This window comes from Xenia sp. Carnegie-2017, unplaced genomic scaffold, assembly GCF_021976095.1.
Source record: "Xenia sp. Carnegie-2017 unplaced genomic scaffold, XeniaSp_v1 HiC_scaffold_20, whole genome shotgun sequence".
Lineage (NCBI taxonomy): Eukaryota > Metazoa > Cnidaria > Anthozoa > Malacalcyonacea > Xeniidae > Xenia > Xenia sp. Carnegie-2017.
In genome coordinates, this window is record NW_025813483.1 from 3,005,414 (window position 1) to 3,030,265 (window position 24,852).

At 34.6% G+C, this 24,852-nt stretch overlaps 5 protein-coding genes and 2 long non-coding RNA genes across 7 annotated transcripts; 4 read left to right on the plus strand and 3 right to left on the minus strand.

The window, feature by feature from the left end:
- The first annotated feature begins 4 nt into the window (after positions 1-4).
- On the plus strand, positions 5-5,523 carry LOC124442876 (polycomb protein eed-like). The gene is made up of 15 exons (XM_046993393.1): positions 5-350; positions 463-561; positions 662-727; positions 811-911; positions 987-1,011; positions 1,079-1,160; positions 1,244-1,335; positions 1,749-1,838; positions 1,940-2,089; positions 3,112-3,174; positions 3,546-3,583; positions 3,659-3,719; positions 4,188-4,261; positions 4,830-4,898; positions 5,269-5,523. The coding sequence occupies exons 1-15, from the start codon at positions 48-50 to the stop codon at positions 5,324-5,326; spliced, it is 1,371 nt and encodes a 456-aa protein (XP_046849349.1). The 5' UTR covers positions 5-47; the 3' UTR covers positions 5,327-5,523.
- A 77-nt stretch (positions 5,524-5,600) lies between these two features.
- LOC124442893 lies at positions 5,601-5,994 on the plus strand. Its single transcript, XR_006947419.1, has 2 exons — positions 5,601-5,681; positions 5,898-5,994. It is a non-coding gene; the product is annotated as an uncharacterized LOC124442893 (long non-coding RNA).
- An 896-nt stretch (positions 5,995-6,890) lies between these two features.
- Positions 6,891-8,284, minus strand: LOC124442886. Its single transcript, XM_046993407.1, has 2 exons — positions 8,172-8,284; positions 6,891-7,572 (listed from the first exon to the last, which is right to left on the minus strand). Exons 1-2 carry the CDS (start codon positions 8,182-8,184, stop codon positions 7,208-7,210), a joined length of 378 nt encoding a protein of 125 aa, XP_046849363.1. The 5' UTR covers positions 8,185-8,284; the 3' UTR covers positions 6,891-7,207.
- A 462-nt stretch (positions 8,285-8,746) lies between these two features.
- Positions 8,747-11,598, plus strand: LOC124442874 (polyamine oxidase 1-like). Its single transcript, XM_046993392.1, is given in 3 exon segments — positions 8,747-8,924; positions 8,927-10,253; positions 11,536-11,598. Coding segments are annotated over 2 exon segments (1,455 nt in total). The 5' UTR covers positions 8,747-8,767; the 3' UTR covers positions 10,225-10,253; positions 11,536-11,598.
- Positions 11,400-18,719, plus strand: LOC124440970 (DNA polymerase zeta catalytic subunit-like). The gene is made up of 10 exons (XM_046991393.1): positions 11,400-11,432; positions 11,536-11,760; positions 11,844-11,981; positions 12,098-12,288; positions 12,369-12,468; positions 12,591-12,768; positions 12,837-12,998; positions 13,071-13,232; positions 13,690-13,784; positions 18,603-18,719. Exons 1-5 carry the CDS (start codon positions 11,400-11,402, stop codon positions 12,397-12,399), a joined length of 618 nt encoding a protein of 205 aa, XP_046847349.1. The 3' UTR covers positions 12,400-12,468; positions 12,591-12,768; positions 12,837-12,998; positions 13,071-13,232; positions 13,690-13,784; positions 18,603-18,719.
- A 1,401-nt stretch (positions 18,720-20,120) lies between these two features.
- On the minus strand, positions 20,121-22,463 carry LOC124442894. Its single transcript, XR_006947421.1, has 2 exons — positions 21,802-22,463; positions 20,121-20,279 (listed from the first exon to the last, which is right to left on the minus strand). It is a non-coding gene; the product is annotated as an uncharacterized LOC124442894 (long non-coding RNA).
- A 786-nt stretch (positions 22,464-23,249) lies between these two features.
- Positions 23,250-24,549, minus strand: LOC124442877 (nephrocystin-3-like). Its single transcript, XM_046993394.1, has one exon. The coding sequence runs from the start codon at positions 24,532-24,534 to the stop codon at positions 23,281-23,283; it is 1,254 nt and encodes a 417-aa protein (XP_046849350.1). The 5' UTR covers positions 24,535-24,549; the 3' UTR covers positions 23,250-23,280.
- Positions 24,550-24,852: the final 303 nt, after the last annotated feature.

Below are 24,852 nucleotides of genomic sequence, written 5' to 3' on the forward strand. Positions count from 1 at the left end.
AGATTACTGGTCCAGTTGTATTAAAACGTACAGAGATCAGTTTCAATATGGCCGACGAAAGAGAAGCGGGAAAAGGTGAATTTATAAAAAATGAAGAAAACCACGAGCAAGAAACATTTCATATCAACGAAGATAGTCATCAACATGGTTGTGAAGAAGTAAGGATTACCGGTGAAGTTGAAACCATAAAGAATGACGAACAATGTAGCGATGCTGACTCTTTCTTTGAGTGCAATAACGTGTCCAATGATACAACACCAGGACGAGGTTTTGGAAAAGCTCGTGGTGGACATTCGCGAAAGGGAAAAAAAATGGGAAAGCTGAGATATCGTTTTACGAATTACTTGAAGGTTTGCTAAATGTGTAATGTTAGAAAGGACTAGCTCATTTTTACAAAGTAATATATCAATATATCACTTTTACTTGTATCTGTTGTGCTGGACCTTTGTCTGCTTTGTTTAGGAAGATCACAAACAACCTTTGTTTGGCGTGACTTTTAACTATAATATTGAAGAAGAATCTGAAGATCCACTTATTTTTGCTACTGTTGGTTGTAACAGAGTGAGTTGTCTGTCTTAGTTCATAAAGATCTTTCATTTATTGTTCCATCGCACATCGTCAGAACTAACAGCAATGTAAACTTGTTTTCCTTTCAACGAAGGCATCCATTTATCAATGTCGTGATAAAGGAGAGATAAAGCTTCTTCAAGCCTATGTTGATGCAGATGTATCCTTTAGTTGACAAAAGTCTTTTGAAAACTTCAATAAATACTTCATTTCAATATTTGTACCCTAACTGCTTCCCCCCAGCCTGAAGAGAATTTCTACACTGCAGCCTGGTCGGTCCTTATCAATTCTGGAGAACCTATCCTTGCTATTGCAGGATCACGAGGGATTATTAGGATCATTAGGTAAACTTGTCTTAGATTTGTAATATATACATTTCATTTAATATTTTAATCAAAGAAATTTGTATTTCTTTACAGTGCATTTTCAATGCAATGTTCCAAGGTAAGATTAATTCAAGTCATGTTTTTTATTTAAGGAACTCCTTGTTTAAATAATTGTTTATCTCAAGCATTTTTTAGGTCACGGTAACTCTGTAAATGAGTTGAAATTTCATCCTTTGGATCCAGAATTATTGCTCTCTGTCAGTAAAGGTGAATAATAGTTTTCAAAATTCCCTTTTGACTAGGAGAATTATTGTAAATATTGTATGTTCAAACGTTTGTTTTCTTTCCAGATTATGCTCTTAGATTGTGGAATGTTCACACTGAAGTTTGTGTTCTTATGTTAGCTGGAGTTGAAGGACATAGAGATGAAGTATTAAGTTGTGTAAGTATGAAAGTAAACTTTTGCTTAATGATGACATAATTCTGAAGTATTAAGTTTCTGAAGTTATTTTCTCAAAACAAACAAACAAACAAACAACATTTGTATTCCGGCCAGTATTAATCCCGCCAGGGGGGTTGACCGGTCCATGAACTTTTCTGCCAAGCGTCTCATCTCGCCATATCTCGTTATACCCATCGCCTTCATTATCACTGTTCACAGCATCCATCCATCTCTTTCTGGTCTACCTGGTTTTGCGGACTCCATCAACATTCATATGCAACATTCTACGAATTTCAGCACTTTCGTCCCTCCTTTCCACATGTCCAAACCACCTCAAATGCTGGCGCCTTACCCAATTCTCGATACACTCAACACCAACTCTTTCTCTAATCTCTTCAAGTTTTTTTCTCAAGGATTTTGATATTTTGGGAACTAAAATCATTTCTTGTGGAATGGATCATTCATTAAAGATTTGGTCACTTGATGAAGATAATGTTAAAAAGGTGTGAATTCATCTGTTTGTTTGAATTCCTAGAGAAAAATGTTAACATGTCTGATATCAATGTATGTACATGAATATGAAGATTATTTTATTTTATTTTAGACAATTGAAGACGCAGCAGTTTACAGCAATACCAAATCAACAAAATCATTTAAAACTTTACAAATTCATTATCCAAAATTTACAACTCGTGATATTCATAGAAATTATGTTGATTGTGTTCGATGGTTAGGTGATCTTCTGTTATCAAAGGTAAAATATTTTATCATCATGTTTACCAATGAATTCATTTTGTTTCATTTATCAAATTATGTCTCATTCCCCCTGTTTCATCAAAATCCCACCAAATCTAATCTGTATTCATCCACATCCCTTTGGTTCCACTGTATTCATTAATATCCCAATGAATCCATTGTATTCATCCTTATTCCCTTCATCATTATTTATACCAAGCGTTTCTTCATGAAACGCGCTTTGATTGGTTCAAGAACATTTATGCCAGTCTTTTACTCTGCCGTAATGGACCAGTGGTCCAATACTTTACAATTACGCAAATGTTAACGAACTTCATAAAGCGAATAGCAATAGTTTTGAAAACGTACAAAGCGAAACAAAAAACATGCAAATACGTGTAGAAAAAAGAACACTTACAAAATGAGTTCTATTTTCCTGCCAACACAGTTTCACAGGATTTATTTTTTATTGACATGAACGAGAGGAGTGAAATCCAACCCTGGAACAGGAAAAAGAAAAAACACCAGCAATACACAATTGACACCCACACATTTCCTGTACACACAATACAACGTCGTAAGAACCAGATAACAAATACGGCTAACCTGACGTTTACTCCTCATTTGACTCTGAAGATGACTACCGCTAAGGTTGTCGAAACGTCAGTCAACAACAACAAAAACAGTCCTTCTCAGGACTTTATTAACCTGGACGATCATCATTTACAAACATATAACGATACTCCCGAGTTCAAATTATTTACTTTATTCAAAAAGTTTGATACTTGGTGTTATTCTTTCCTAGAAGATGCAAGTGAAAGCATTTACCTTAATAATAGCGTCATCATTAGGAAATTCAATTCAGTTTATGTGTCAACGAAATCCTCAATTACTGACAAATCTTGCCCATTTTATTAATTGTTTTAATGTAATGGAAATATATAGTGACGTCACTTATCAATACACATGACGTCACTTATCAATACACGTGACGTCACTTATCAGTATACGTAATGTTACATATTCACTCGTGTTTTGCAGTCTTGTGAAAACTGTATTGTGTGCTGGAAACCTAAAAAATCACTTGATGAAATTTTCGCCAAGGTATGATGAGTTTTTCTAGTAAAATTTTTACCCTTGTTTTGTTTTTGGTGTAAACTTGTGATGACTAATGTTTTAAATTCTGTTCAATGTCATAATTATGTTTTCCTACATTACTGTATGTTTTATCTATAATTTACCTAACTCAGTGTTTTCGTTTTTTGAGTTTGTAGTTCTTGTATAATTAACAATATTTCTTCTCCTACAGCCTTCCTTCAATTCAATGTTTTCTTACATATCTTGAGTTTGTACGCAGTTGTCGTATAATTAACAATATTTCTTTTCCTACAGCCTTCCTTCATTTCACTGTTTTCTTACATATCTTGAGTTTGTACGCAGTTGTCGTATAATTAACAATATTTCTTCCCTTACAGCCTTCTGACGAAATGAACACAATTAAAGTTCTTCATAAGTAAGAATTTTTATCAAAATTCTTTGTTTCATTAAGTTTGTGATTCTCAATCATAAAATCATTGATTTTTGATAGATTCGAATACTCACAATGCGATATATGGTTTATGCGTTTTGCTATGGACTATTCATATAAGGTAAAACAAAGTACTATGTCAGTATTAGAGGGAGCAGTGTCTCTTTGAGAGGTGGGTTAAGATTAGAAATGAGGGTGAGTATTAGAGAGGAGAGTGGGTATTACAGAGTAGAGTGGGTATTACAGAGTAGAGTGGGTATTAGACAGAAGAGTGGGTATTACAGGGTAGAGTTGGTATTACAGAGTAGAGTGGGTATTACAGGTAGAGTGGGTGTTATTACAGAGAAGGTGGGTGTGCAGGTAGGGGTGGGTGTTACAGGTAGGTGGGTGTTACAGGTAGGTGGGTGTGCAAGGTAGGTGGGTGTGCAGGGAGAGTGGGTGTGCAGGAGGGAGGTGGGTGATTACAGAGGGAAATTGGGTTATTACAGAGGAAAGTGGGTATTACAGAGGAAAGTGGGTATTACAGAGGAGAGTGGATATTTGAATGCTTTGTTTGCACTTTTGACACCTGTTGTTTTTTGATTTACAGACTCTTGCTTTGGGAAATCAAGTTGGAAAAATTTATATTTGGGATATTGATGTCAATGATTCTTGTGATGTTGTGTAAGTGTAATGTTTAAAATCATAGACAGTACGTATATTTTATTAGATTATAAAGGGGATTTCTACCCACTAATCAGCAGTGTAGCCTGTCTACAAGTTTTGGTCACACGTTGTGAATATCACATCATAAACATCATTAATTTGTGTAGAAATGTATTTTTTTAACAGTGAGTGAAGAAACAATTACATGACCAGACCAAACTTGCCGGATGGTTACGTTACTGATGCAAAGTAAAAATTGATGTGTGTACTGCTTAAAGCATGACTGTTTAGAGAAATCAAACTTTTTAATGCCACGAAACATTAAAAATAGGTACGCATACGTACATCTGGTTAGCTTATAAATATACGGTCACACAGAGGTGTAGCCAAGTATGGTCATGTTATGTAAGTATCTTTATGTGTTCACTGTAAAACAATAGATTTTGAAAAGAAATGAATAATGAAAATGATCTAAAATTTACATGGTATGACCAAATTTGCGGGCTGGATGATAGCTGGATCATTGAATAGTTTGTAATAACATGCATGATTTTTATGTAATTTTATTTGTTTAATTTTCACACAGGCAGAAAGTTCTCTCTCATCCTAAATGTACAGCAGCCGTTCGACAAACATCATTTAGTAAAGATGGAAGGTAAATTTTACATTTTATATTTTATCTCACAGGAAAAAAATTTGCTTGTTCACCCCATGTAAAATTATTATATTTTCAAAGTCAAGGAAGGCATGTGAAAAAAGATTAATAATATTTCCATAATGATAAAGCAAAATGTTTTTTCTGCTACAATTTTGACTTCGCAAAGAATTTTTGCTATTTTTTTTCCTTGTGGCATATTTTTCATTTATTTACAAACCAAGAGCCTATTTCCAACGCGTGTTTGACAATTAATTTTCGTCGTTTTCCTGTATGGGTTTGACTTTAACAAACTTTCCGAAATTACGAGGAGAAGTGATTTGAATAAACCATGAAATATTTTTAATCCTCTTTAAATATTTCTTTACAGTGTTTTACTTTGTGTTTGCGATGATGGTACTATATGGAGATGGGATCGATCTCCTTGAACAATAAAAACGGTTTGAATTTTTTTGGTCGTGAATGTTCGTATTTTGAATTCTGCCATGAAATTTTTTATCGCGCAGTGAAAGTTTTTTCCCCTGGGAAATAATTTGCCATGATATAAACACTGTGAAAAAAGTACAATTATACTCGCCATATCTTGTATTTTATCGTTTAAAATAACAATTGATTTATACTTTAACTTTTTTTGTCTAACAACCAATATTATAATATTATTCAAGGTTGTCTCTATGGAAGGAGGTAGGGGTTGTCTGTTAGGAAAGAGGTAGGGGTTGTCTGTAAGGAAGGAGTTAAGGGTGGTCTGTAGGGAAGGAGGTAGGGTTGTCTGTAAGGAAGGAGGTAGGGGTCGTCTTTAAAGGAGGTAGAGGAGTTGTCTATAGGAAGGAGTTAGGGAGTCGTCTTTAAGGTAGGAGTAGGAGTTATCTGTAAAGGAAGGAGGTAGGAGTCGTCTTTAAAGGAAGGAGGTAGGGTTGTCTATGGGAAGGAGTTAAAGGGTCAGTCTTTAAGGTAAAGGAGGTTATCTGTAGAGTTAAGGGGTCGTCTTTAAGGTAGGAGGTAGGAGTTGTCTGTAAGGAAGGAGGTAGGGGTCGTCTTTAAGGAAGGAGGTAGGGGTTGTCTGTAAGGAAGGAGTTAGGGGTTGTCTGTAAGGAAGGAGGTGGGGTTGTCTGGGAAGGAGGTGGGGTCGTCTTTAGGGAAGAGGTGGGAGTTGGTGTCTGTGGGGAAGGAGGTGGGGTCAGTCGGGGAAAGGAGGAGTAGGGGTTGTCTGTAAGGAAAGGAAAGGTTATCTAAAAGAAAGAGTATTATCTGTAAAGAGAAAGTAAAATCTTTAGAGTGAGTAGGAGTTATCTCTAAAGGAAAAAGTAGGAATCGTCTTAAGGTAGAAAGTTATCTAAGGAAGGAGATAAAAGTCGTCTTCGTGGAAGTGAAGTTATATCTAAAAAGAAGAGAATTATCTATAAATTGAAGGAATAAAGGTTATCTATAAAGAGAGAAATAAAAGTTATCTAAGAAGAGTTAGGGAATCCTTCCAGAGTAAGGAAGTAAAGGGATTATCTAGAAGAGTAAAAGTTATCTAAAAAGGAAAGATTAAAGTCATTTAAAATTAAGTGGTTATCTATAAAGAAGGGAATGGGTTATCTAGGAAGAAGGAGATGGGGTTGGCATCTAAGGGAAGGAGTGGGGGCTGTGAGGAGTGGGGCTGTTTAAGGAAGAGGAAAGGGGTTATCTGGGAAAGGAGAGTAGGGTTGGGAAGAAGGTAGGGGTTATCTGTAAGGGAAGAGTAGGGAGTTGGGGAGGAGGGGAGTCAGGAGAGGGAGTAGGGGTCAGGAAATAGGTAGGGCTTTTTGGTAACGATTGTTGTTAAGGAAGGGGGACTGGAGTTAGAAGAAGACAAAGAAAGTTACCAACAAGGTGAAAGATCTGTTGAAGTAGAACAAACAAAGTTAAGTGGATTCAAAAGATTTTCTCCTTTGATATTTTTACAAACAAAAAGTTTGAGTAGGAAAGACAAGGATTATATAAACATCTTTGATTGTAGTAGATTGATGGTTCATTAAAACTTTATTGTTGCAATATTTAGTCTAGCTATTGTAACAGTAATAACAGGATGTATTATTGAATACCTTTTCATCCACTTACTCAACTACCTGTACTCCTGACCCAAGCATAACCTTTTGTTAATCATAACCATGTCCTGATTCTTTCTGACTGTCTTTGTTTCAGGGTATTTTATAAATGTGCCATTGTTTAATCTAGTACATGTCGTGTTTTTACTGAAATTTATACCAGAATTATTTTATTGTGGTATAGCGCTTTATAAGACCATTGTCTCTACATAAATATTCATGAAAACACAAAATTTACTGTTATGCTTTTGATTCGTTCAACGGCGTGGTATAAAATGTTTGAAATCCATTTTGTGAACCATAATTATTCCCATCAGATATGGTAACAATTTGTGCTCGAGAATGTCGCGGTGCAAATTGATTCCTGTTATACTCATCTACTGATGTATATGATGGATTCTCATACACATCAGGTGCCTTGGATAAGTTTGTTGATCCATGATTATACCAATATGATGTGGAATATCCATCATTGATCCCTTCATCATCATCATTATTTCTTAAAAAACAAAGCATTCTGACGCCAGCAGTCACCATTATCAATAACAGAAATCCAGCGGCAAATGCAACGAGAGTGATTGGTTTTTCATACCAAATAGTTTCATCTAAACAATACAATTATTTAATTTTAGTCTGGTTTCCATATGGTCATGAGACTTTCCCTTTCTCTGCTACATAAACGACATCGTCGCTATACGTTACTGATTTTATATAGAAACCTGACTTTATAATGTAGCATAACAAAAATAATCAGTTACATCGATTTTTTTATGGAGTTTCTGTTTTTCACATTCGCAAGTTAAGACTGTTTAATCTATTTAATCTATAAGGAATAAACTTTACAAGAAAGAACTAAACGTTTGACGCTATGTTTTTGACCGACAAGAAAATCATTCAAATTGATAGAAATATCTCACGCTTCGATGCATATGTTTCTCTTTAAGTTGAATTTACAAAATCTCGACAACTATGAACTAAAACTCAGTTAAGATAACTGTAGTTTACATTTAGCGAAGGTTTATGAAAATTGAAAAGCATTTTGTGATACAGTAGATCGAGATATCAATTACCGCCATCAAATTTTAGCTCATATGTATTATAATGAGCACAGTAATCTTATACTTTCTTTAGTTATAATTACGACGAAATATCCTGTCGGCATTAAGATGGTATTTTATGTTTTATATTAAACTACACAACCTACCTGTGTCCGTCATTATTGCTCGTATATTTTCACAAATTCATTCCTTGAGTCTCTTCTGACGACGTTTGATTTTGGCAAATTGGAAGTATTTGAAGGATTTGACTTGCAAATACTGCGTTTAAATTTTCTTTGTGATAGGAAAATTTTTTAGATGTTTTATCAATTTCCAACTGTGAAGTGCTATTTTCATTTCAAATTAAATTTAAATTGCAAAAAACAAATGAGAGAATAGCCCATAGCAAACAAAATACATCCGACAATAATGTCATTTTCACCTTCCTAGAGTTAAAATAAAAATAACAAAAAAGAAGTTGTTTACTTTTTATTGTTTTTTAGTGAATTAAATTCAGATGTTTGTAAAAATTATTTTGTTTGTAATTCAAAAAATTTTGTGATTGAATCTTTTGCGCAGTATAATTTTTAGTGGAAAACATCTTTAAAATTATTTTCTTCGTTCACTGTGAAGGTATGTTTACACAGCGATTTGTCGGCCCGATTTTCAAATATTATCTTTTCGTTTGTCACGTGACCTCTGTAGTGACGTAACTGATGACATTTCTAGTTTCTCCGAACTTTCTTTTACTTCCACGAAAAACATGGCGCAGTGTAAGCTCTACCAAGGAATAATAAAGCTGATTCTAACAGTTGGAGTTTTTTTGTCAAACTTGACTGTAGCTATAAAAGAAACGCAAAATGTCCATCACTCTAAAATATTGATTCTTGGTGCTGGAATGTCTGGGATAAAAGCTGCAGAAACATTTTACAAAGCTGGTATAATGATTTTACGATATTAGAAGCTTGGCATCGCGTTGGTGGGCGGATGAGAACTACAACATTTCAAAATACGACAATTGAGCTCGGTGCTAATTGGGTTCAAGGCACTAAGAACAATCCTATTTGGGAATTAGCTAAAAAATACAATCTCAAAGGGAACTATACAATGGCTGTTCCTAAACCTGGCTATTATATAGTTCGTGATCAAGTTGGTAAAGATGTTACCAATGAAGACGGTCGTGTAGAGTTTGAGAAAGCAAGTGAATTACTAAGTGACATTATTGATGAGAGACGTAAAGCAAATATGACTGACATTGATGAGCGTACTGGTTTAAGACTTGCTGGTTGCTATCCACAAAATCCAGCTCAAGAAGTACTTGAATATTATTATGAAGATTTTGATGCTGGTGTAAAACCACAATATATTTCTACTGGGGTTAAGAAATCTACTGGCATTATTGATTCCGATTATGGAACTCAGTATTTTGTATTTGACCCACGAGGATATGCCCTAATAGTTGAAGAAATTGCTCAATCTTTCCTGCATGAATCTGACATTCCTAAGTTAGTATTTGGTCAACATGTCAATCACATATCATGGAGTGAAAATGGTGTTCAAGTCTTTACTGAGAGTGGTGAGATTTATACTGCAGATTATCTTCTTGTTACATTCAGTATTGGAGTGTTAAAAAATGAATTTGTTCGATTTAAACCTGACCTTCCTTCAAGACTCCTTGAGTCAATATACAAGATCGAAATGGCTGATTACATAAAAATATTCCTAAAGTTTCCACGTAAATTTTGGGATGAAAAACAGTATATATTTTATGCAAGCGATAGACGAGGGTATTATCCTATGTGGCAGGATCTTGAGATTGATGCTGGTGTACAAGATCAAGGAATTAATATTCTTATTATCACAGTTACTGGTGAAGAAGCAACAAGAATACAATATCAAAGTAAACAGAAAACACAAGAAGAAATCATGAGTATATTACATAGTGTTTATGGTTTGGACATCCCAGATCCTATTGATATTTATTATTACAGATGGAGATTTGATCCTTTGTTTGCTGGTTGTTATTCAAATAATCCAATAGGATTTAGTGATGAAGATTACAAAGTTCTACAATCAAATGTATCTCGTTTGTATTTTGCTGGAGAAGCTACTGATGAGTTGTATAATGGTTATGTACACGGTGCTTATTTTAGTGGTCTTCATCGCGCTCAAAAAATCCTTGAACATATTAAAGAAAATGAAAAAAATAAAAAAATTTAATGGAAAAATACACAATGATATTGCTGGCAGTAAGTTCGTCCTGATTTTTATAGTCTTTGTATGACAAGTATGATAGTTAACAAATGATTTGATGATCATTTTTATTTACATTTATAATTGATAGCCTTTATCTTATTGATCATCATCTTTCTATTTGTTACTTTAAATAACATTTCAAGCAATTTCACCATGATCTTTTTTCTTATCTCTCCAATCAAAAGATAATGATAAATAGTAGTATAGATTTCCATATATCAATGACAGCCTCAAAGGTTCAAATAAAAACTGTTGTACATAATAAATGTAAAATATGTTATTCCATTTCCATACAAACAATTGTATTTTCCAGTTTTTCAACTATCATTTAAATACTGTGGCAGTGATTCTTATTGAGAGACTTGTATGGAATTTCCACAGTATGTTTATGAGTTTAATTTTCAATCTAGAGTATTTTTCTTTATATTTACTACATATATTTACTACAGTGTGGTAAATATATGGAGTAAAAAAACAAAAATGTAGTGAATATATGTAGTAAAAGCAAAAAGTATGGCTGATCAAGGTTGCCAGTTTGGCTTAAAAATTTTAGCCAAATTTCGCTTCTTTTTCTCACGTTAGGCTTATTTAAAATCAAAATTCCCTTTGGTTTATTTTTCAAATTTGACTTATTTAAGTTTTTTTTTGTCTTCTTTTAAGAATCAAAATCAAAATGTTTCCTGATTTTACTGAAAATACTCAAAATAGCTATGATGCTAATTGCCAAAAACAGTACGTAACGGTTTACAAAACACCGCAAATGTAAAAATTGACATTAATAATGTATTACACCCCTATTGTCATAAACATATAAGCACCATGTATGTTGACTGTTGACAGACTTCCCAGTCTCAAAGTGACAACGTCTTTGAATTTGATGACATTGTGTCAACATGGATTTTAATGTCGTGCAGCGCACTCGTTTATAAAGTAAAGATCTGTAAAGATTAAGCTTGGAAACTTTTTTCAATTTATGTGGTGGTAATCAATAATGAAGTTTTTTGCATATCGTTTGAAAAAGTGATGTGTAATTGTTTTCATTTTAGCTAAAACGATGTGCAAATTGCACATTGCACAGCGTTAATTGGCACACTGATTTACTACAGATAATTGGTAAATATATAATATATATAATATAGATGCATGGTGATTATTATGATTATCGTGAGCCTGTAAGTCACATGCTCTGATTGAAAATCTATCAAGTGCTTATTGTCATACTGGATTCATTTTACTCATAAAACCATCTGAATATTCTTTTCTGTTTTTCATCAGATTGCTGACGCCAATGTTCGTAAAGCACGCGAGACCCTGGAACGAGCTATCAATCTCGTGAACACAAGGGATGAGTGGGGTGGTCGTGTGGTATATGGGGACACCGATAGTCTTTTCGTATTAGTAAAAGGTGCCAGTAAAGAGAAAGCGTTTAAGATTGGAAAAGAAATTGTTGATGCAGTTACTGCAGCGAATCCTAAACCTGTGAAACTAAAGTTTGAAAAGGTTTTTATCTACTGTAAAATTGTATCTATTTGAGAGATTTGGACTTTAAGATACATTTATGTATAACTAGGGATGATTTTTAGGTATATATGCCTTGTGTTCTTCAAACAAAGAAACGTTTCGTTGGTTATATGTACGAAACATTAGAACAGAAAGATCCAGTGTTTGATGCGAAAGGAATAGAGACTGTACGGCGAGATACATGTCCAGCGGTCGCTAAGGTATGGAACAATCGACAATATTTACTGGGTCATCCAATCACACAAGATTCTGCAAGTGGGGGGGGGGGCTGGTAATTTTGAGTTAAAAGCAGTCTGTGATTTTATTTTTCTAACAGATTTTAGAGAAGTCTTTAAGGATTTTATTGGAAGAAAGGGACGTGAGCCTTGTGAAGAAGTTTGTCCAGCGGCAGTTCGTTAAAATGATGAAAGATAGAGTATCGATTCAGGATTTCATCTTTGCTAAGGAATATCGTGGTATGAAAAGATATAAACCAAAAGCATGTGTTCCAGCTTTGGAAATTGCAAGGTTCATTTTATTGTTGAAATGAAAAATCCTCTTTATATTGTTATCATGATTACAGTTTTACTATTTCTATTTTTGTATAAACGTCATTTGTCACGTGATCATCGCGCGTAACCTTGCGTGGGAGAACTTGTACATTACGTCATTGTTAACGCCAGTCCTGGACTACCATTGATTCAATTGGTAGTGATTCATTATTTTACTTTATGTATCATGACAAAAGCTCTTGGAATGTTATTAATAAATACTTTAGTATAAATATGATTGTCTTCATTAAACAATCTTCTTGCTTTAATTTTCTTCAGTTCTATTGATGTGTTAAATGATAAAAATCTACACCTCAATAACATCTACTGTGTTCAGAAACAAATACTTCCTCCATTGGATCGAGTTTTTTCCTTGATTGGTGTTGATGTGTTTTCATGGTATACACAACTACCCCGCTATATCCCTCGACATCGTGTTATTGCAAGGAAACAAAAAGTTAGTTGCCATAAGTACATTCATGAATTGGTGTAAAAGCTAAATTAATTTATTTGAACAAATTTTAGCGTTCGATTTCTCGGTTTTTTACAATTCTACACTGTCCTGTATGTGAACAATTAACACAGCACGGTTTGTGTCAAAGTTGTCGTAGCAACCCTCAAAAGTCTGTCTTTATTCTGGCAAGTAGAGTGGGGAACTGGGAAAGAAAATACAGTCATCTTAAAGAGGTATGCATCAGAAATAACCTAATAATTATGGTTTGTCTTTTTCATGACATTTAATTTTTTCTCATATTGTAGATATGTTTTCAGTGTTGTGGAGCTAGAGATGAACAACTGAGCTGTATATCACTGGAATGTCCTGTTATGTTTAAACTAGAGAAGTTAAAAACAAATATGAAATATGGAATGACATTAAGAGACTTTCAATAAACAATTGAAGAAATTTATAGTCAGTCGGAGGTAAACAATATAACCACCAAATGTTGATGGTATATTATCATCGTTGAAATCTTGATGAAATAGAGATTTCACATTTTTCACTAGAGCATTTTCTTGGCGCAGCACATTTGTTATAGGTTTAACTTTGTGACGTTAAACCAAAGGCGGCCCAAAAAATCACTTAAATTGTATAAACCAACGATAACTCGCCCCATTCCATTGTAACAGACCGTGCCCCGCAAACTTTGTATCGATTAATTGTATCTATACTATATATTCATTTATGTATTTGTTTTATTATTTATTAATATATTTTTAGGTAAATATATAATATAGATTCAATCAATCAATTCATTGTTTGCGGGGCACGGTCAATTACGATGAAATGGGGCGAGTTATCGTTTGTTTATACAATTTCAGAGATTTTTTAGGCCACCATTGGTTAAACTTTGTTATTTAAACATTCATATTTTTATAGCACAAATCTAAAAGGTTTTGGAGTTTCAGTTATTTATAATGGATCATAATGGATCACCATTTCGCTATTCTATCAAAGATTGCCATCTAATACAGGTATAAATGTACATAAATGATCACAAGAAATATTTTTTTGCTCAATTGACTTAACTTCTGCCGTGTGGTTGCCGGCTTAGAATTGCGCCAACGTATCCTCTGCGTGTCGTAAAAGACGACTAAAAGGGGTTGGTGTAAGGAAGGGCATCCTACCGTAAAACTTTTGCTCCAACAAAATTCATGGACTTTGGAAAAGAAGATATGGCCCCCAGTCCCCGGCAGCCCTTCAGTGGGCAGGGGGTGCGAAGAATCTCCGGATCGAATGGTTGTGGAAGTGTCACCCTTCGGGTAGGCACAGTGAACGTTGGGACAATGAAGGGAAGGAGTGCAGAAGTGGCGGACATGTTGAAGAGAAGGAAAGTTGATGTGTGTGGGTTTCAGGAGGTAAGGTTTAAAGGTGAAGGTACGAGAGTCATAAAGGGTGAAGATAATGGAGCGAGATTTAAGTGGTTTTGGAAGGGAAACGGAAGTGGCACGAATGGTGTTGGCTTTGCGATAAGAGAGGATTGGGCGAAGTCAGTTGTAGCAGAAGAGAGTTTCGGACAGAGTCCTGAGAGTTGATGTAGTTATTGAGGCCGAAGTTGTGAGTTCGTTGGTGTGGTGTCCGCAGGTTGGACGAAGTGCGGAGAAGGAAAAGTTCTACGACAGCGTGTATGCAGTGAGAGCAGACATTAGAGGGCGATGTGGATGCTTGTGATTGGAACGGTCATGTGGGAAGCGTAAGAAAGGGATACTGTGCGCATGGAGGTGGAGTTGGTGATATGGAATGGAAGGCGATGGAGTTAGTTAAAGGAGTTGTGGATGGTGAATGTGGTTTATAGGAAGAAAGTGCTTGTGACGTATGAACTGAAAAGACAGTAGGGTGGATTATATAACAGGAATGGAAGAGGAGAAACGGAAGGATGGAAGTGGATGGACGAAGGAAGAAAGAATGGACTGGAGAATGAAGAGGGTGGAAGGAAGGAATGGATGGAAAGAATGGACAGTGGAGTGGAAGGAAGGAAGAATGGATGGAGATGGAGAAATGGACTGAATGGACATCTGGATTCAAGAAAGGAAGGAAAGAAATGGAGAATGGAAGAAAGAAAGGAATGAAGAAGGAGGAACGAACAGGAACACGGATGGAAGGTGTTATTGAAGACAGGTTGAAGGTGGAGGGCGTACTGTGACCGTTTGATGAATGTAGAGAATGAGTGGAATGGAGAAGGAAGTGGAATGAAGTGAAGGGGAAGGACAAGGAAGGAAGAAAGGAAAGGATGGAATGGAGGGTAGTGAAATGGATAAATGGAATGGAAGGAATGGAAAGATGGATGGAATGGAAGGAAAAGGAGGAATGAAGGAATGGAATGGATGGAGAAGGAAATGGAAGGTGGATGGACTGGAATGGAGGGAAGGAAGGAAGAGGAATGGAAGGACAGAATGGAGGAAGGATGGAATGGAGTGGAATGGAAACAGTGAGACGTGGAGGGAAACATGGAGGTGCCAGGTGGATCTGGTGTTTTGAGGTAAAAGTTGGTGTTCATCGTCTGGTCTTGTCGCCGTTACTGTTTGTTTGTGGATGGATGTACTGACAGAGGAAGTGAGAAGAAAAGAAGGATGCTGGTGTTTGTTGTATGCAGATGACATTGTCTTGGTGGCGGAGGTCGAAGAAAGTTCTGGAATGGTACCGAGAATGGAAAACGGCAATAGAAGTCAAGGGACTGAAAGTGAATGAGGCAAAGACGAAGGGCATGAGATGCTCGGCAGGTGGAGGTGAAGGAAGGATAAATGGCCATGTGGTGTGTGGGAAAGAGTTGAGGAATTGATAATGTGTGGAAATGGTGGTTCATGGAAGAAATGTCAGTGTGCTGGACAAGAGTAACTGATGAGTGGACGTGTTTAGTGGAAGGAAGCCGGATTGAATGGAATGGATGGAATGGATATGGTGGATGGGAATGATGGTGGAGGAGCCAGTGGAATGGAAATGAAGGAAGGAATTGTGGAAGTGTTTTAGATGAGCAGAGAGGTTAAGGCGGCGTTTAAGAGGACCTGGAAGATGGCGTCGACGGAAAGGAGAATGCTTAGGATGATGTGTGGTAACGTTGATGGATAGATCGAAGTGAAGAGATTAGAGAAAGAGTTGGTGTTGAGTGTATCGAGAATTGGGTAAGACGCCAGCGTTTGAGGTGGTTTGGGCATGTGGAAAGGAGGGAAGAAAGTGCTGAAATTGCGAACGTTGCATATGAATGTTGATGGAGTCCGCAAACGAGGTAGACCGAGAAAGAGATGGATGGATGTTGTGAACAGTGATATGAAGGCGATGGGTATAACGAGAGATATGGCGAGAGATAGATGTGTGGCGTGGAAAATTCATGGATGGTCAACCTCTTATGGGGATTAATACTGGCCGGTATATAAATGTTGTTTGTTTGTTTGTTTTGTTTGTCAATTGACTTAACTTCTTTGGATGTACTAAACAATGTCATTTCTATTATTGGTAAAATATTCTTTTGTCTTTGGACCACTAACATTGTTTCATTGTAACTCATTATTTTCGATATCAACAGACACATAAATGCAATCAAAAGATTAATTAAGCATAGACGGACAAACAACGAAGCATGCAACATAGATATCAAAATAAGCCGAATAACAAATTGTGACTTTTAAACAACTTTCATGTTAATAAAATTTTTATTTCTTCAATCATTTACCGTTTCACCAGGTTGGTTGCTGACGCATTCGACAATTGTTTGTTTAATGTGCTTATAACATTTCCAAGTTTCCTTTTAATAATTATACTGGATGTATCATTGAAACATTCTTTATACAATGATAATTTCTAAAAAATAGGCACTCGATGAGTACGTAAGGATTTGCTTTTTTAAGATTGACAATTACAAAATACCAGTATGATTGATATAATCTGACAAAAATGGGTGGGAACACAAAATGTTGGGTATCAAAACACAACATCATAACAAGGTTTTGCCAACACAACCACTACAACTTTGTTGTTTACATTTTCTATGTTATGTATCCGCATAATGTCAAAAACATCTCGCTATTGCCTGCGTTTCACTAGTCTATCGAACATTGGTGTCTACTATCAAATCTCTGGACAAACAAACGTTTAAATTAATAAAATTTGGGAATGGAATATAAAAAAGTGGAAATATAAATTACACTATATCTTAGTAATGAGATGCCCGATCCTCGTCGAAGACATTTCTCAATACTGCCTTTGAAAACGTTTTAACCTATGAATTAAAAAGCAAATAATGTTTCCTTACCATTATGTTATTTGCTTATATATTTTCAAAATTAGCCCTGTTCCTCATCAGAAAACTTTAAAGAATGACAAACATTAATGTCGAAATGTACGTTCAGGCGGTTAACGAATATTCAAGTTTTCGGAAAATACCGCCATTTTTTATGTGCTTTTTATGTCATTGAGTTTACTATTTATCTTAGGCCTGTTTGAAACGTCGAATTTTACATGAGCTGAATGCATTTAAAACAAAAGATATCGAGGTTTTTTTTCTCATTTTCTTTTGTTATTAATGCATTTGGTTCATGGAAAATGCGACGTTTGAAAAGAACCTTACCCTTACAACGACATAAAGAATTTTCTTCTTAAGCCTGGTTCACATATGACTGAGACATGACTGAGGCATTATTAAGGCAAGCCTGAGATGCTTTCTGATCTTGTGGCTGAGGCAGACCTGAGGCACGTCTTCGATGCTTTTCAATGACATAATTCAAATCGCCGATTGACCACAAAAATTTAGCGGCAGTTTGAATTTGACAAAATAGTGCTTCGTAATTTGAAAATAGCAAACTATTAGAAAATTATGCGGCCCTTTTAAAAGTCATTTCAAAATACATCAAAGATGGGAGAGCCGGTTTGAAAAAAGGAGAATAATTTGTATTTTACTCTTTGATTTTTGTACTCTGGACACGATTTATCCTAAATAGCCCGATAGCTTTGTATTGTATCCATAAGTTTTTATTTTTATCGTAAAGTGATCAGAATTTTTCCATTGAGTCTTTTTTTGGTTCCATGTCTTGTGTTGAAAATTCATCCGACATCTTTTTACCCAAATGCATGATGGGAAAAATTGCCGCCAGTAAATCTGAGAAGCGTTCACATTTAACATAAATAACAAAAATATGTTCCGTACACCGCCGTTTAGCCGCCGACATTTCAGGAAACTTGAACACAACTCAACTCTTACGGCATTTCGGCGGTATACTGCAGGTAACTCCTACGACTGCCTGAAACATCATTAGTGTGTCAGCGATGAGTTTTTACATTTGCCTTAAGAACCTCGTCACAGGCCTCGTCACAGGTATGCCTCACTCATGTCTCAGTCATATGTGAACCAGGCTTTACGCAGGAAGCAAACCTTAAAAATTAAAGCGTTCGCTCATAAAAAACAAAACATAAAGAAATGAGATGCGATTAGCAAGGCATTATTACTTGTGTACCATGTAGAATCAAGTACATGCCTAAGAACTGACCAATCAGAAAACACACGCTTTTCGCAACTTGGGGAACATTTTAAGATCAACTCAAACTTTCATTGCGTTATTTAAACTCTACCTTCCTACATACACGAAGAATATTTGCCGAAAGCGAAATATATCTTTGACTTTTTCGATAACATGTTCAGGTAAATGTGATTTTTGATATTCGTGTTAGGAGAGAACTCTCTCTTTGATTGAAGTGTGAAATGTAAACGACATTAATATCTTTATGCAAAATGTGTGACCTAAATATACGTCTTCTTATAAAGTTTTCGTTTTTGTTAATGTTAATTCTTTGCTTTATTTTAGACATGAACATTTTCTGTTAATGCGATCGAGAAACATAGAACAAATGTTTGTGGTTTTAATTCACCATGATGGAGGACTTATATAAATAAAGAAATTGATTATTGACCACGATGAAAACGTATTTGGCTTTTGTTCACCATTCCCTTGAGGCTGAGCTATTTACGAATTGATATTCTACTTTGTCAGAACTGCTTTGTAACTGAGGAAATATTGAGATGGTAAGTATCTTTTTCCTCCTTCATCGTTTTTGACAGTAATTTTACAAGACGTATATATATTGTGAGTCCACCAGGCCGTTTACATGGCAAGCTTTGAATGGGAAATCAAAAGATTTTGTTCTTTAGCAACGTTTCAATCTCCAGTGTCTCCAAGTCAAATGCACTTTATTGGCGTTTGGCTGTTTTAAAACGTTTTCCTGAGCATTTTTCTTTCTTAGATCACGATTCTTGTCTCGACAATTGATCGAAAGACAAGTCACTTTTAAACAAGGATTTATGATGGTAAGATTTTTACAGCAAAAAAATAAACTCATGAGAAAGTTATGTTTATCTCAGGTGTTTAACTTAGCTATTGTAACTTTACACAATTTAATTTTCTTTACAGATGAATAAAATTACGCCAACTTGATTAGTACAATCTTGTACAACATGATTAACAGCGGGTAAAACAGTGCTCTATGCTTTTTGCTTTTGTTTCTTCCAAATGCTTCACAGTGTAGTTAAACACCTCGATCGATTTCAGTGTAGTGAGCGTACACTTGATGATCTTTGCAAATTTTTGTAATCGAAATATCTTGCAATATGTCTCAAAAGAACTGGTCATCTTTGAAATCAGCCGATAGGTTGAAATTTGCATGATTCAGCGGCAATGATTGATCTCCACGCTACGAGGTATAAATGTAATTAAAATAAGTTTCTTAACTGGGATTTTTAATGCACTGTAGCTTCTATATTATACGTATGTAGTTATTAATTTATTATGTATTTAACTACGTTTAATTAAGGCTCCTTGAGGATCAATTTTTGCTGAATCATGGAAATTGTAAATGTCAGATAATTTCAAATATTGTCAAGGTTGAAAAATGAGACATCACCATGAATTATGTAATAGTCATTCAACAAACCAGCAAAGTCAAAGTGAAGCACCTTTCATGTTGGAAAAATGTTCAAAGGTGAAAGAATGCGACTTTGACCAAAATTTTTCAACGCGCTTGCATTTCACTCATTTTCCTTCCAAATCGCAACAAACAACATAGCATTCCATAGCTAGAACCTAGAACTTTTTAAATATTTAAAACTACAGTTATTTATTCAGTAATTTACACACATCAGCAAGTAAAAGTTGGATTACCTTTTTGAAACACCCTGTATCAAGAACTTAGATCCCCAGACCGTGGGGTTTCTGGATAAATCAACTTAAATGTATATTTTTAAATACGTGTATAATTTACGGAAAATAAAAAATAAGAATCAAAGGAAGATATCAGAATTCAGTCCTTAATAACACCATGACAACTCGTAGCGTATAGCAAGTCTACCAGTGCTATGAAAATAAATATTTTGTTGTTCAATTACTTTTTCGTTACTCACTACACTACATATGAGATGACAACAGTAAATATGGGCCAGACACACATAATCAGAGTAAAAGCTCCATTTTTCTTGGCTACATCACTACCTAAAACAAACATAAAGATAAATTACATTGTCAGGTGGTCACCAATGCTAGATTTATAAAACGCTTGTCAACAAAGGATTTTTATTGTGTTTTGTCTTTACAGAAAGGAATGAATTTGTGGCTCCATTTCAAAGAACAAGATTCGTTGTTAGCCCTGGCTTTTGGGTATGTTTTCTTTCTCCTTTAGCTGACCAGCAACAGTTGTATTTTCAATTTCTGTAGGCAAACGTTTAAATGGAGTGTTTGTTTGGTTCTTTTTGTTGTTTAATAAGAAAAATCTTAACATGTTTATTATTTGCATGAAAAATTTATAGTGCTTCCTAAAAAGCCCAAACACTGGCTTTGCTGTGTAAATATACAAATTTTTTGTTCACTGTGATAAATGGTAAAATATAATTTGTATTTAAAAGAATTGTGTGTGGAGAGAAGGTCAATAGTTTGGTTACTTGATTCAACATTTCTTTCTATTTATGGTTGGGGATTTACACCTTAATTGTTGTGACAATGTTCTTTTTTTGCTTACATTTAAATGTAGTAAATCTCATTTTTAATTTATATTTGATTTTCTTGGTATCAGAGATAACCACAACATTTTGTATTGTGATTTTGTGGTAAAATCATTTATGTAGCTGAGAGAATCAGTTTTAAAGCAATGTAATGTATAAACTATAGCAAAAGCAAGACATGAATGTCATAGCAATGAAAATGACTCATTACTGTCCATATCAGTAATAAAGACATTAGCCAAAAATGTCTGGACATGTCATTCACTCCTGAACATGGATACATACTTTAAAGGAGGGTGTTGCTCTAGAAATATATTCCTAATATAAACATTTTTTAGTTTGTACACAATTTCTGTAATGTTCAAATAATGTTTTGGAGAAAAATAAGAAGAAGTTCCTTGGAAAATGAAATACTAACTGTTGCACACAATGCCAAAGCTCTTCAAGATACCCAGGGAATAAACGTTATAGCAGACTCTTTATTTTGGGTAGGAGGCACATTTTATATATTCATGTTCTGCCACATTAAGTTCCTTTGAAATCCATTGTTTTCAACGGATTAAGACATGCAAATATGAATTTGTGCCCCCCCCCCCCAATTAACAAGTATCCTGCGCCACTGCTGGGTTTTATATACTAGTAAGTTTGGTAGTCTAAAATCTAGTATTCGGAAAGTTAAATGTGTCATTTTCACTTCTGTCAATGCTATGGCAATGATATCCTGCTTTTTCTTCTTCAGGTTATTTATAACTTTTACTTTACATTGCCTTTATAGTTTGAACTATAAAAAGTATTATTGAATCAATCATTAAATAAATATTTCCTCCAAAGTAATAAAAAAACAAACATTGTCACAACAATTAAGGTGTTAGTCCCCAAATCAAGTATGATTGAATCAAATAACAATAACTGCATGTCCATTTCAAAAAACTACAATTCTCATAAATAGAAAGTATATTTTGTAAATTGTATGAATGAATAGAAATGAATATAGAAAAGACTGTATTCATACTTACATAGAAAGCAAATCTTGTGGGCTTTTCAGCATTTCAAAAAGGGATGTTACATGATCATGGTTGCTGTGAGATCAGTATTTACTCTCATTATACAAGAAAATGACCCAACAACATTCATTTTAAGGAACTTCACAACTTCTCAATAGCTAGATATTGCAAACTAAACTCATAAATATACTTTGATAGTTCCATACAAGTTTCTTAATAAAAACTGTTCCAGTAAATAAATGAAAGTTGAAAACTTGAAAATACAAATGTTTGAATATTGTCAATAATATATTTTATAAATATACAACTGTTGTTCTTTGAACCTTTGTTAAAGGAAATCTACAATACAACTGTTTCTAATCAGCTTTAGTAAAAAGAAGACATACCTAAAATGAAAAGAGAAATCGAATTTCTTCTTCATTGAAAATGAGCTACAAATTCATTTCCTCTTCTTCTTTTTCCTTGTACGTTTTCTCAAAGACGAGTATCTTATCTTGTAGCAAATAAAAGATAAATAGAAGTCTAAATGCTTCAGTTTAAATATCTATAGTTTGTTTATAACCAAATGAAGATTGTTGTATATTATTGCAGTACATGTTCAGGTAAATGCTTTGTTTCAATTTCTATCGCTCGTTCATAAAATTTTTCCTTTTTCGTACTCTCCCATTTCACTGTAAACCAAAGCCAGATTGTTGTACGTTTTCGCAATATTAACATGGTCAGGTACAAATGTTTTCGTTTGAATTTCTATCGCTCGTTCATAAAAATCTTTGCTTTTCGTACCTCCCATTTCACTAAACCAAACCCAGATTGTTGTACGTTTTCGCAAAATTAACATGGTCAGGTACAAATGTTTTCGTTTTAATTTCTATCGCTCGTTCATAAAATCTTTTCCTTTACCTCCCATTTCACTGTAAACCAGCCAGATTGTTGTACGTTTTCGCAATATAAACATGTCAGGCCAAATGTTTTCGTTTGAATTTCTATCGCTCGTTCATAAAAATCTTTTGCTTTTTCGTACTCTCCCATTTCACAAACCAAACCAGATTGTTGTACGTTTTCGCAAATTAACATGGTCAGGTACAAATGTTTTGTTTTAATTTTATCGTTCATAAAATCTTTTGTTCGTACTCTCCCATTTCACTGTAAACCAAAGCCAGATTATACGTTTTCGCAAATTAACATGGTCAGGTCAAATGTTTTGTTTTTTCTATCGCTCGTTCATAAAAATCTTTTGCTTTTCGTATTCTCCTCTCATTTCACTGTAATCCAACCCAGATTGTTGTACGTTTTCGCAAAATTAACATGGTCAGGTACAAATGTTTTGTTTTAATTTCTATCGTTTCATCATAAAATCTTTTGTTTCGTACTCCCATTTCATTAAACCAAAGTTGATTGTACGTTTCGCAATATTAACATGGTCAGGTACAAATGTTTTCGTTTTAATTTCTATCGCTCGTTCATAAAAATCTTTTGCTTTTTCGTACTCTCTCATTTCACTGTAATCCAACCCAGATTGTTGTACGTTTTCGCAAAATTAACATGGTCAGGTACAAATGTTTTCGTTTTAATTTCTATCGCTCGTTCATAAAAATCTTTTGCTTTTTCGTACTCTCCCATTTCACTGTAAACCAAAGCCAGATTAATGTACGTTTTCGCAAAATTAACATGGTCAGGTACAAATGTTTTCGTTTTAATTTCTATCGCTCGTTCATAAAAATCTTTTGCTTCTTCGTACTCTCCCATTTCACTGTAAACCAAAGCCAGATTAATGTACGTTTTCGCAAAATTAACATGGTCAGGTACAAATGTTTTCGTTTTAATTTCTATCGCTCGTTCATAAAATCTTTTGTTTTTTCGTACTCCCATTTCACTGTAAACCAAAGCCAGATTAATGTATCGTTTCGCATTAATACATAGTACAAATGTTTTCGTTTTAATTTCTATCGCTCGTTCATAAAAATCTTTTGCTTCTTCGTACTCTCCCATTTCACTGTAAACCAAAGCCAGATTAATGTACGTTTTCGCAAAATTAACATGGTCAGGTACAAATGTTTTCGTTTCAATTTCTATGGCTCTTTCATAAAAATCTTTTGCTTTTTTGTACTCTCCCATATCATAGTAAACCAAACACAGATTGTTGTACGTATTCGCAATATTAACATGTTCAGGTCCAAATGTTTTCGTTTCAATTTCTATCGCTCTTTCATAAAAATCTTTTGCTTTATCGTACTCTCCCATTCTATAGTAAACGAAACCCAGATTGATGTACATTGACGCAATATTAACATGTTCAGATCCAAATACTTTCGTTTCAATTTCTATCACTCTTTCATAAAAATCTTTTGCTTTTTCGTACTCTCCCATATCATAGTAAACGAAAGCCAGATTGTTGTATGTTTTCGCAATATTAACATGGTCAGGTCCAAACGCTTTTGTTTTAATTTCTATGGCTCTTTCATAAAAATCTTTTGCTATTTCGTAATCTCCCATATTATAGTAAACCAAACCCAGTTTGTTGTACCTTATCGCAATATTAACATGGTCAGGTCCAAATGTTTTCGTGTCAATTTCTAACGCTCGTTCATAAAAATCTTTTGCTTTTTCGTACTCTCCCATATCATAGTAAACCAAACCCAGATTGTTGTACATTTTCGCAATATTAACATGTCCATTTCCAAATACTTTCGTTTCAATTTCTATCGCTCTTTCATAAAAATCTTTTGCTTTTTCGTACTCTCCCATATCATAGTACACCAAACCCAGATTGTTGTACGTTTTCGCAATATTAACATGGTCAGGTCCAAATGCTTTCGTTTCAATTTCCATCGCTCGTTCATAAAAATCTTTTGCTTTTTCGTACTCTCCCATTTTACTGTAAACCAAACCCAGATTGTTGTACGCTGGCGCAATATTAACATGGTCAGGTCCAAATGTTTTCGTTTCAATTTTTATCGCTCGTTCATAAAAATCTTTTGCTTTTTCGTACTCTCTCATTTTATTGTAAACCGAACCCAGATTGTTGTACGTATTCGCAATATTAACATGGTCTGGTCCAAACGC

Excerpts from the sequence above, each read along its gene's own strand:
- LOC124440970 (XM_046991393.1), top strand. The coding sequence starts at position 11,400 with ATGCATGGTGATTATTATGATTATCGTGAGCCT. Across the intron at positions 11,433-11,535 it reads ATTATGATTATCGTGAGCCT|ATTGCTGACGCCAATGTTCG; the intron begins GTAAGTCACATG and ends GTTTTTCATCAG. Across the intron at positions 11,982-12,097 it reads CATGTCCAGCGGTCGCTAAG|ATTTTAGAGAAGTCTTTAAG; the intron begins GTATGGAACAAT and ends TTTTTCTAACAG.
- LOC124442877 (XM_046993394.1), bottom strand. The coding sequence starts at position 24,534 with ATGGGAGAGTACGAAAAAGCAAAAGATTTTTATGAAAGAGCGATAGAA.
- LOC124442876 (XM_046993393.1), top strand. The coding sequence starts at position 48 with ATGGCCGACGAAAGAGAAGCGGGAAAAGGTGAATTTATAAAAAATGAA. Across the intron at positions 728-810 it reads AAGCCTATGTTGATGCAGAT|CCTGAAGAGAATTTCTACAC; the intron begins GTATCCTTTAGT and ends GCTTCCCCCCAG. Across the intron at positions 3,584-3,658 it reads ACAATTAAAGTTCTTCATAA|ATTCGAATACTCACAATGCG; the intron begins GTAAGAATTTTT and ends GATTTTTGATAG.